The 12,049-nt window shown below is 40.6% G+C and overlaps 1 protein-coding gene across 3 annotated transcripts in view; it reads right to left on the reverse strand.

The window, feature by feature from the left end:
• The window catches only part of Fbxo25 (F-box protein 25), a 49,077-nt gene that overhangs the window by 7,698 nt on the left and 29,330 nt on the right, over window positions 1-12,049 (reverse strand). For 2 of the 3 annotated variants that reach the window (XM_004642511.2, XM_004642512.2), the window contains exons 3-7: window positions 9,849-9,952; window positions 8,797-8,846; window positions 6,431-6,523; window positions 3,271-3,364; window positions 1,664-1,848 (exon numbers count right to left, since the gene is read on the reverse strand). In XM_004642511.2, the coding sequence (XP_004642568.1) occupies window positions 1,664-1,848; window positions 3,271-3,364; window positions 6,431-6,523; window positions 8,797-8,846; window positions 9,849-9,952 (526 nt within the window). Of the gene's footprint in view, window positions 1-1,663; window positions 1,849-3,270; window positions 3,365-6,430; window positions 6,524-8,796; window positions 8,847-9,848; window positions 9,953-12,049 lie in introns of those variants that run through there. The other variant, XM_004642514.2, reaches the window with a different exon arrangement.

Here is a 12,049-nt window from a genome sequence, read left to right on the forward strand (position 1 = left end):
CACTCACTAGGGTGTGGCAAGCGCCCACCCAGCTCACTGGTCATCTCCTATGTTCACGTGGGAGGAGGGCCCTGAACACTGGTTTTCTGTGTCCATGGGAAGGGGGGCCCTGGATACTGGTTGTTTCCAATGTCACTAAATTAAGGAATCACTACTTCTTCTAAGTCCCATATTTAGATGGCAAACAAATGACCAATATTTAGATATTTCAGTGTCCCTGCAATGGACTCCTTTCATATGGCTTGTTAGGGGCAGAGAAAAATAATCATGACCTACAGAAAAACGACAGTTTAAAGAATTAGGTGCACACTAGCCACGCTGTAACTTATACTATGAGGACATACCTACAGCTTATTCTTTTTCCTATAATTAGAAGAGGAAGTAAGACAAAGCCTTGGACAATGATATGAAAATTTTTCTTGGTACTAGCATCACATACAACTGATATGATATGTACCCACTTTTTACCTTTTTCACTATTTCTAAAGAAACACACACACACACACACACCCCACAAAGAAGGCAACTAATTTTGGAGAAGCAACTAAGTAAAGGCAGAGTTACTGGCAATACAATTTAGCTTTAATTTACCACATGTTATTTTAGCCTCAAACATTTAATTTAATTTAAAGGTAGGTTAGCAGGTAAAATTACCCATGGGTTGAACAATCACCATTTCCACTCTTTCCAGTCACAATTCTATTAAGAGGTCTTTGCTCATTTTTATTTTAAAACAATGTAATTAATACTTGTGAAAGGGTAAAAAAAGGTTTCAAAAGCTCATATATCTTTGTCAGAGATAATGTCTTTTGCAATAGAACAAAAAGGATGTAATAATTGTAGGTCAGGAAATTCATTTGCCAGAAAGAAATCAAAAAAGCATTCCCATTCACCATAGCTTAAATGAATAACAGATGCAACTAGAGGACATAGCAAATGAAACTGCACAGAGAGGTACCCTGCTGTTTCCATTTATATGTGGAATTTGCTAAAACGCTGGGTGCAAAGAAATACAGAACAGACTAACGAGTCCCAGAGCCTAGAAAGGCTGAAGGGAGCAGAAGGATGAAGAAAGGGTAGTTAATAATAGTAGACAGTTATTTTCAAACTATGGGCGTATGGTTGGATAGGAAAAGTACTTTTTAATAGCATACAGCAGAGTAGGATAACTATGCTTGACAATAATTGAATACTTCAAAACAAATAGTACAGAACATCTGAATTTTCCCAATGCGGAGAAATAATTATTAGTTGTTTGTTTTTTATGGTACTGGGGATTGAACTCAGGACCCTATGCTTGCCAGGCAAGCACTTATTCTACTGAGCTACCTCCCAGGCTCTCAAGAAATGATTATTATATGTCAGAGGGGACAGAAATGCCAATTACTTTAACATGACCATTACACACTGCACATATGTACTAAAATGTTACACTGAGGCCAGGCATGGTGGCACATGCCTGTGATCCCAGCACACGGCGGCTGAGGCAGGAGGACTGCTGAGAGTTTGAGGCCAGCCTGGGCTACAAAGCAAATTCAAAGCCAGCATGAACCATATAGTGAAACACTGTCTCAAAAAGACAAAAAGTCACATGTATACCATAATAGGTAAAATTACTCTATCAATTAAAAACAAAAATATATTTACAATTTTTTTTTTTTACCTTAGTCATCTGAAGATTCTGTAGCTGCTGTTGCCAGCCGAGGACAGTTTCTAAGCGACAAATCCAAATATTGATGTTCCCCACTAGCACTGACTTCCCTACTCCTCTGATAAGGATACACAGGGTAGAGCTCAGATCTTGCAGAAGATCTTTGATCAGGCGAGGATTCTGGTGGTCATCGAGAACTAGAATGAACAAAGAGCTGTGCGTTGGCACAGTGAACCACCACTTAGAAAATGATCTAGCATCTCAAACCAAGTGTCTACTACAGATGGATTAATAAACAATATGTAGTCCATTCATGAAATGGAATATTGCTCAGCTTTAAAAAGGAAGGAAGCCAGGTGTGGTGTGGAATACTTTTAATTCTAGCACTTGGGATGCTGAGACCGGAAGAGCACCGTAAGTTCAAGGCCTGCCTGGCTATACAGTGAGTTCAAGGCAGCCTGAACTACACAGTGAGACCCTGTCTAAATAATAAATATTTAAAAATAAAGAAATAGGAAGAAAATTCTGACATACACTATATACAGACGAACCCTGAGAAATCCTGTGCCAGACATAAGCCAGTCACTAAAGAAGAACATGGCAGAATCCCACTTACACAAAATATCTAGATTAGTCAAAGTCACAGAGACAGAAAAATACAAGTGGTGGCTACCAGGTGTGAAGACAGGAGTGACTATGGGTTACTGCTCCACAGTGTAGCTTCAGCTGCAGGAAATGAAGATATTTTGGATGTAAAGGCTGCCCGATGCAATGCATGAGATGCTGCTGAATGTACACTTAATGGTCAAAATGTGTTATGTTATATGTATTTTACTACAAAAAAAATCACAAGGATTTAATCTCACTAAAACCCAAAGTGACATCATATTTGAGGCATCAGAGGTATATTAACATTTTTTGAGGTATAACAGATATACAAACATTTTTAAAAACCTTAACATTTCATCTGATTGTAAATGTTCAGTTGGTCTACAATTCTGCCTTTAAAATGGTCAGTATCTACTTTCTTTTGTATTTATCACAGAATTTTTTGGGTTTTTTGTGGTACCGGGGATTGAACTCAGGACCTTGTACTTGCCAGGCAAGTGCCTGTTCTACTGAGTTATCTCCCTGGCCCATAAAACATTTTTAAATGGCTTACACATGTAGTTACAAACTCCTGTATGTGCACATAAGCAATGGTATAAAATTCAAAGTTCCCTTACTTATAGCTACTAACTAACCAAGGGGAGGTCATTCATTTTCTTAAAATACTGGTTTATTTGAAGCCTGAGTGAGCCAAAGTTCTGCCAATTACGGAACCAGGCAACTAAATGAAGCGTGATTAGCTTTTGTGAAAAAAGGAAAAATGGCTTTTTAGAGATCTGTAATTCACGATCGTTCCTGTCATAATATATCCATGTGTATTCAAACACAACTTTTAAAAAAGGAAATAGCAATCACACTGACTTTAGGAGTTAAAGGAATGAGCTCATCCTGTCTGATGGGGGTCACAGTATTTGCATCATCATTTTTGGCTTCATTATCTACCAGGGAAAAATGAAAGAAAAATTCCTAATTAAGATTTGAATTATTAAAAATGTCAGCGATCATCTCACCCTTCTGAACGATTTTATCCAAAATGTTGAAGTAATTCTTCTGTGCCACACCACTCAACGAAGTTAACTGCGATCTTGCAATCAGCTGCAACAGCTTAAAGGAAAGAGAGAAAAGGAAACCAAGCACTGCAGAGACTGAGTGCGCTATGCTGACATGCCACAGGCACGGGCCGCTGCATCTGCCTACACCCTGCGCGGGCATCGAAGCCGAGGCTGTGAGGGAGCCACACCTCCAGCTTTCTAGCCCTGCTCAAGTCTCCTGCTACAAGCCTGAGAGGCGCGCACAGCCTCTGGGCACAGCAGCACTGGGCGTAAGAGATCCATAGCTGCCAGTTCTGGAACCAGGTATCGAAGTGAAGTGACTCATTTACCATGGAACTAATTCACATATTCCAGCACCACTGTATCCCCAGACCCACTTGTGAAGGCTATGAGGCCCTTCAATCTGGAGACCAAAAAGAAAGTCAAAGCAACCCCAACTGAACACTTTCTACTGTCCTGTGGCCAGGATTCACAAATGCCTAACAGGACCCTTAAGACCAGAACAGAGTATGATAACAGAATTTATACATGATGGGTCTCCTAGTGAGGGACGGAGAGAGCCCACATTGACCTCTGCCCTGCCTCCTGCACCCCTGGGTCTCCACTATGCCCTCTGTTTGCTGACTGCCTCCCAACATTGCAATAAGCTGTTTTTCTTTCCATCTGAGATGAACAACTGTCTCCCAACAACTGGACACCAAGGGAAAAATACCTGGATCCATACAACTACCAAGACTGAAACTAGGGAAACAAAATTTGAAGAGACACACTCAACACAGATAAAGTTTTCCATCAGAGACAACCCAGGACTAAAGGGCTTCAATGCTGAATTCAACCAAACATTGTAAGAAATGACATCATTGCTCTTCAGATTCTTCTAAGGAGGAGAAAGAATTCTCCCAAATACATTTTATAAGGGCTGCATTCTCTTGATACCAAAACTGGACGAGGACACAAAAACAAAACACTAGGCCAATGAACATCATTGTAAAACCTCTCATAAAATGTCAGCAAACTGAAACCAACAGCACATTACAACTCACTCTGATCAGGACCAGGAAATGATAGTTCAACAAATAGTCATAAACAACATACATCCCATGAACAGAATAAAGGACAAAAATCATATGATCATTTCAACAGATACAGAAATAGCATTTGTTGAAATTCAACATCCCTTTGTGATAAAAACTTTGAACAAATGAGGCACAGAAGGAACATAACACAACATAATCAGGGCCACATAGGAAAAAGCCCACAGTTAGCGTCAGACTGAACTGGGAAAAACCAACTGCTTCTTAAGATATGAAACAAGAATCAAAGGTCTACTTTCACTTGTACTGGAGATCCTAGCCAGAGCAATCAGGCAAGAAAAGAATAAAGAGCATCCAAATTAGACTGAAAGAAGTCAAACTGTCATTGTTTACAGAGGACATTTCCAAGCACTCTGCTGAAAGCTATTAAAATAAACAAAACCAAAAAACTGAGGTTCCTGACCCGGGACATGCTCCTCCACTGATCCACTGAAGGACACATAGGTCTTCAGGTCAATTTCCCAAACTAAGATTAAAGTATAAATATTCTGTGATTCTGAAATCTTGTGTTCCTAAGATATGCCTACTTTAGGAAACAGCATATTTAAAATAGAGGTATTACGGTTTGGTGTGAAGCTAATGTACATATTTCTGTTTTCAAAGTTACTTAAAGAAAAGCTACTCAGTAAATAATAATGTGTAATATGCAGGCAAAACAAAAGCCCTGGGCCTGGGGAGATAGCTCAGTAGAATAGGCACTTGCCTGGCAAGCGTAGGGTCCTAAATTCAATCCCTGGTATTAAAAAAAAAAAAAAAAAAGCCCTGATAGGACTTAATGGCTGAAGTTGATTAAAGCCTAGCCCTGATGTACAGAGTGCCCTACACCAAGCACTGCATACTCAGACCTTCCCCAGGGCCAGAGAGTAGAAGAGATGCAGCCCAGTCTCCAGCATTGCACCTGCTGAGTCTTCTTCCCACTAGGGCCTCCTAGTGGCTCCTTCCCAGCCAGGCCTCTGTCCTGGACTTAACTACATAAATCTCATTCTTGTAGACAGATGACCAACAAATGTCACTCAAGAAGAACTAAGAGCTGTTGGAGACACAGAACTTTCTGCTGGCTCTCTCCTCTCCTTGCCACTTCATTCTGAACATCTCAAACAGGCACAGTCAAATCTCAGTTCCACCATCCAAAAGGGAGATACTTGAGTAATCACTCTAAGCCTATCCATGAGAACTCAAAGAAGACTGGGAATCCACTCAATCCAACTGCATGCAGTCTCAGATACCATGTTCCTGGCCATCCTAGGAAGAATGAGCCACAGCAAACAGCGAAGAGCAGCAGAGGCCACTGCTGATCAAGTACCAAGGTTCTATCCTTCCAGCAAAACTTCAACGCCCAAAAGCCATTAAGAAAAAAATCTTTCCAGCATCTCACAGCACCATTAAAACCACAAAATTAATAGGTTGGTAAACTATGACTTGAACTTTACCTACAACAGAGTGAAGATGAACAAATCACACAGCAGTTAACCTTCAGACAAACAAAGGCAAACTGTCAATGGACCATATGGCTTAGACCCTTTCCTTCTGAATCCAGCCCAAAATAAAAATTTTATTTAAAGGTACATCACTAGTACAAGGGTTTTGTGGAGTTGTGTTTTATATAAAATTCCTTTTTTCCCCTATTAGCTAGCTCCTCTTTTGTGAAATGAAGCTCATTCTTGGTGTAAATCATAGAGTAGAAAATGCATGTGAAGTCACAGACAAGTCTGGGATCTTCCTGAGGCCAGGTGGGTCCAAGGTAGGCACAAGGAGAGGCACCACAGCCCTGTCACCTCTACCAAAGCCTAGGCAAGCTTGGAAATCTAAGGAAGGTTGCCCTGCCAGAGGTCCCCAACCTGTGAAACTTATGTTAGGAAACCCAAACCTTTGTATTTTCCACTGAACTTGTTCCTTTTTTCTTCCTACATAACAATCAGACCTTTCTGTACTACCCAAAGAATCCTGAACATTTCATATTTGTACTCCTCAAAACACAGTTATTCAAAGAGTCATCAAAGTAGTTTTTGAAACAAAACACTTACTTTGACCACATAAGTGAACCTTCGGATATCCTGAATTGCACTTGAAAAGTCTAGCCGGTTAAAGGCTTCTCCCAAGGTACAATAACCGTGCCTCTAGAAAGTAGCAGAAAGGAGTTAAATTTAGGCAACCAGCCAAAAACAAGATGGCAGTTAATGTTAAGTAGGCTGTGGAGAAAGTTTTGGCAAGGGACATTTGTTTTCATTTTAAGATTTAGATGAGAATAGAGCAAAATCGCAGCTAAAGTTAAGACGTTCATGCACAATTCAGACAGCACACATTATATTAATTGGTATTCTTTGCACCACTGCTTATATGACAAAGACAAGCATTTATAATATACCTCTGGTTTCTTTTGCTGGGGACAAGGCAGGGTGTACACAGCTAGGCTAAGGATGCTGGCTACACCAGAACAAAGAAGCCTGTACTAACAAGAGTGTGAGCTAGCATAGGTGGGTATCTCTAGAACACAGCAAGTGGGAGGAAAGGCTGAGAGTAGAGGGCTAGACCCAACAATGGGTTGTTCCCTAGCTGCGAGTATGAAGGCTGAGAGCTGAAAAGCCAAAAGTGGGTCATGGGACACAAAGTCCAAGGATCAAGTTCCGTAAGTAGTGCTATTCTACCTTGGAAGTCGTTTGTAATGGTACACTTTATTCTGTATCAGTTAATGCACATTTGTACCTTAGGCTCAAAAATTGTCTGCAAATCTATCTCTGCATTTTAAACATTGAAAGCCTATAAACAAATCTTCAATGTTGTGTCGAGGGGCTTATGTACTAAAGGACACTAACAAACTGCAAGATGGTAGATGGAGCCCTGAATTTGGAGCAGATGGGTAAGACTGGTCTGGTACAGTTAGAGCAACATGTGTCATAGTCTCAATTGTGGAAAAACAGGGAGACACACCTGGCCGTGCCAATCCCAGGAAGGGCCCCAATGTGTGCACAAAGCACACACTCACATACAAGCACCAAGCATCTGCTATGTGCAGAATGTTTTCCTGGCTGTGAGGAAGCAAAGGATTATCAGGTTCAGGGTTTTATCTAAAATCCATTCTAGTTGACAGCCTTAATTCTTTTCTGAAGAAATAGATTTCTAAATGATGGTACAGAAACCTTTTCAAAGTAGCTACCATGTCACAACAGGAATCAAATGCAGTTCACAGAGCAGACCGCAAAGTGTACCTGCCTGCACAGCTGCATGGGCCTGCATCAGGTACAAGGAGGGAGCTGTGCGACAGAACATAAGACATGCCAGCTCCCAGCACTAACCTGGGTCCTTTCTGAGTCCGTCAGATCCCTGTTCCAGGAATCCACAGGACATCCTGAAGCCCACAGCAAATTTTGTTACTATACCAACTACAATTTGATAACAAGCCAAGCTGTTTGTCACTCTTCAAATGGTATCTCAAAGTGTATGCTAGAGCAGGTCTGTGTTGTATCCATCTAAAAATACCATCATCAAATAGGTCAACTAACCAGAATCAAATCTTTGTTTCTAGCAACTTGGGCTAGTTTATAACATTCATTATTAAAATTTCTGGAACATTTCACTTTTCTTAACATATAATAAACAATTGCTCTCTGAATTATTTCCCACAAGCACTGTGAAATGAAGCAAATACAGAGTTTCAAAGATTGCACAAAGAACTAGGCTTCCTCAATACAGGTAGAAAAACAGAAAAACAGAGTAGAGCTAACTGGTTCATTTAAGACAGTGGTGGTGAACCCATGACATGTATGTCACAGTGGGCACGCAGAGCCCTCTCTGTTAGCACATGAGCCAAGTTGCCCCAGCAGCTGAGCATCAGATAATGGCACACGTAAGGGCAGTGCTGGCGCTTTGCAATAAATAGGTTTCCAGTTGTAGCCTGGACACGTGGTCTCTAAAAGGTTCACCATCACTGGTTTAAGAGTTCATAGAAAACTTCAGGCAAACTGGCAGTACAAGACAAGAGAGTTCACACTGCTCTGCAGGCCTAACCTTAATAACAGTTTCACAAAGGCACTTTCCATATAGAGTGAGGGAATTTATTAATTAATTATTAATAAATCAGCAATTTATTCTGATAGTGCACCATACTACAGGCATATATACCATATACATCACACACACAGACCATAGACATCACGTACCACATGTAACATCAATATACACATATCCCACACACACCATTTCCACACAAAGGTACACACACACATACACACACACACACACACACAAACTGTGAACCACACTTTAAAAGATCCTCATGTATACTCACTGTGAGAATGTGAATCACCAATTTAATACTGTAAGAAACTACTGAGATTATTTAACATGATATTTTACTCTCAACAGAAACAATACTATTATTTAGAATACTTACTTCTTTTGTGCTTTCTTTATGGACATAGATCCATTTTTCACGATAAAAGCCTAAGATAAAAATAAAAATCTACAAATCATTTGAAAATAAAGATTTTAAAGGAATTTCAGTTACTGGACACGTTAACAAAATTATCTGATTTACTGAATCATTAAGAGATATTTTTACTTGGGTAAAGAGAAATGTTTTGTTTCCTAGTATCAGTTAGGATTTACTGAGTCCCCTTCACATGGAAAATGATTTAAGATAGTACCACTTCTTTTTTTTTTTTTTTAAATTTTTTTTAACATTTATTTAGTGTGTGTGTGTGTGTGTGTGGCCAGCTCAGCCCACCAGGGGGCGGGGCTGGCTGGCATGTGGTGCTGGGGGATTGAACCGCGGTCCCTGTGCTTTGCCAAGCTTGTTCCAAGTAGGTGCTTTAGACCACTGAGCCATCTCTCCAGCCCAGTACCACTTCTTACAATGCAGAAGAAATCAGTGTTATTAATGACTATAGTCATATCACGACACAAGTGATCATATGAATCATGTGACCTTATCTACCCTACTAAAGTCCTATTTTTGTTACACCCTCTATAATACTCCAGATACATACTTTCACGTAATTCTCGTCAAGCTTTTCTACTTGACCCTGACAAGCATTACTGACATCTGCCATGTTGGCCTTGCACAAAAATTATTGCCCCACCATCTCCACTCTTAGCTTCCAGTGTCCCAAGTCCCAGCCCCGGCCACTTCGGTTCTTGCCTGAGCCTCAATGACCCTGCCTCTATGTGCTCACTCTTCCCAGGTGGCTGGGCTGCTCCAGAATGAATCAAATTCATGGCTACCCTTTGGTTACTAAGCTGTAGAGGCTGTGCTGTTGGTTTTTCCATCTTCTGTTTGACACATCTTACTAACTCAAATGGTAGAAATGCAAAAATTTAATCACTACATCAGTGATAACACTGGACATAGTGCTTGTTTGTACCACCTTTTATTTTATAAAATAGCACTACTGAGACAATTTATCATTCCAACATTTTTAAAATTGTGAATAAAAATTATCTTACTTTGGGCATTTGTGTCATTTCTGAAATGGTCCTTTTTCCTTTTTTTTGATGCATATTCACACTCTTCATTATTGAATATTTCTTCATCTTCACTGTTTAAGATACTGAAATAAAGGTGTGCTTTATTAAAATACTTTTTCAAAGAGATCTTCAGTTGTCTTATGTTTTATAAGAGAATGTAATAAATATCTGGCTTATAATTCAGGAGATTAAAATAAAAATCATGTTTAATTATGAGAGTACCAATTGAGTATTTTCAGAGGCACATTACGAGTTTGAAATTACAAGGGTAAAGTCTAATATATATTTCCATTCTGAGAAATCTGAGCTTTATCTTGGTTCTTTTGAGAATGTGATAGCACAATGTGGTAAACATGCTTCAGGATCTTCCACAGAGCTCCTACGCTCAGCCAAGGCACCGTCAAGTATCAAAATGCTTTACTAAAACATCAAGTTCCTTAAAAAAAAAAAGCCTACAAAAACTCTGGAGAAAAGTTTGTGAAAGGTGTTCCCAGAACCCCCCAGATCCAGTCCTAGCCCAGGCCCAGTGAGTGTGTGGGAGAGCTTCCGGCTAACCTGCACCAGTGGGACCTACTGGTCCCAGCTCAGGCGCAGCAAGGGTGAGACCCTCTTTCATCTCATTGGGACATACTCCAACACTCTGCGGCACCTCCCCAACCCTGCCCGCTGAGTAGGAATTTCTGCCATGTTCCAGGAACCCCCAGATCCAGTCCTAGCCCAGGCTCGGTGAGTGTGTGGGAGAGCATCCGGCTACCCTGCGCTAGCGTGACCTACTGGTCCCAGCCTAGCCGCAGTGTGAGCGACACCCTCATTCGCCCTCTTGGGACGCCACCCATCACTCCATAGTACCCTCCCACACCTCGCCCACAGAGTAGGAATTTCTGTCATGTTCCGGGAACCCCCAGATCCAGTCCTAGTCCAGGCCCTGTGAGTGTGTGGGAGAGCTGCCTCTCCCCCCAATCCATCTTGACCCTTCAAGACTCAGCTCAGGTCTGGCATACAGGCCTGGGGTGAAATCCTGCAGCTGCAATCCCTGTAGAGAGTGTACAGGATAGAACCACCCAGCTAGTCCCGGAGCAGAACATCTTGCCAGAAGGGGACAACAGGTTCACCCCCAAGGGCAGCAGCAGGAAGGACCTGAACACAGTAGCCAGACCCAAGCAGGCACAGCTGCATAAATCCAAACTTTGAAGATCTGCACTTGAACTTCAGTAGGTACTATGGTTATAACTGCAACAAAGATCTACAAAAAAGGTCAGAAGACAGTGCCACACAAATTGACGAGAAGGAACAAAATGCAATCTCAGAACCCAAGCCCAACCATAACAAGTGCAGAGGACACTAACACAGAACGAATTGGGAATCACAAAGCTGAAAGCAATGAATCAACGGCTTCTGAAATAAAGAAACAGCTGCAGAAAGGTATAGAGGAACTCAGATTGGAAATGAAAAAAGAAATTCCTGAATTAATAACATCTGCAGTAAACAATCAAATGCAGAAACATGGAGGAAACCCAATGCCCACCCAGAACAAATGCAGAGGACACTAGCTCAGCTCAAATGTATGAATTAATAGCATAAATAAGCAACATCAGAAAGTCATAGAGGAACTCAGAGCAGAATTCTTTTCCACTAGCTCAGCTCAAATGTACGAATTAATAGCATCGATAGTAAATAAGCAACAGCGGAAAGTTATAGAGGAACTCAGAGCGGAATTCTTTTCTGAAATAAAAAAAGAATTCTCAGAACTCATACCATATGAAGGAAAGAATCAACTACAGAAGCATAGGGAGGAAACTCAATCTGAAAAAAGCACTGCAGTAAAATAATTTATAACTGATTCTAAAGAAGACACTGATGATAAAAAAAAAATACAGGAGTTTAGAAAAATGACAGATTTCTTGAATGAGCAATACAAGAAATAGATTGCATGAAGCAGAGTCAAAGAGATATAGAAGAAATTCAAATCTCAATCACAAGCTTGCAAAACCGTTTAAGTGAAAGTAAAGACGGAGTTTCAGATTTTGAAGATGCTGCTGCAGGTAGTGAAAAGGTAACAAAGGATCTCTTAAAAAACAACTAGAATGCAGGAAACAATAATCCATCACCTGCAAGATGATGCAAAGATGAACAATGTGAGACTAATAGGCATCAATGAGAAAGAAGGAGTCAATACAAAT

This window comes from Octodon degus, unplaced genomic scaffold, assembly GCF_000260255.1.
Source record: "Octodon degus isolate 3935 unplaced genomic scaffold, OctDeg1.0 scaffold00155, whole genome shotgun sequence".
NCBI classification, from domain to species: domain Eukaryota; kingdom Metazoa; phylum Chordata; class Mammalia; order Rodentia; family Octodontidae; genus Octodon; species Octodon degus.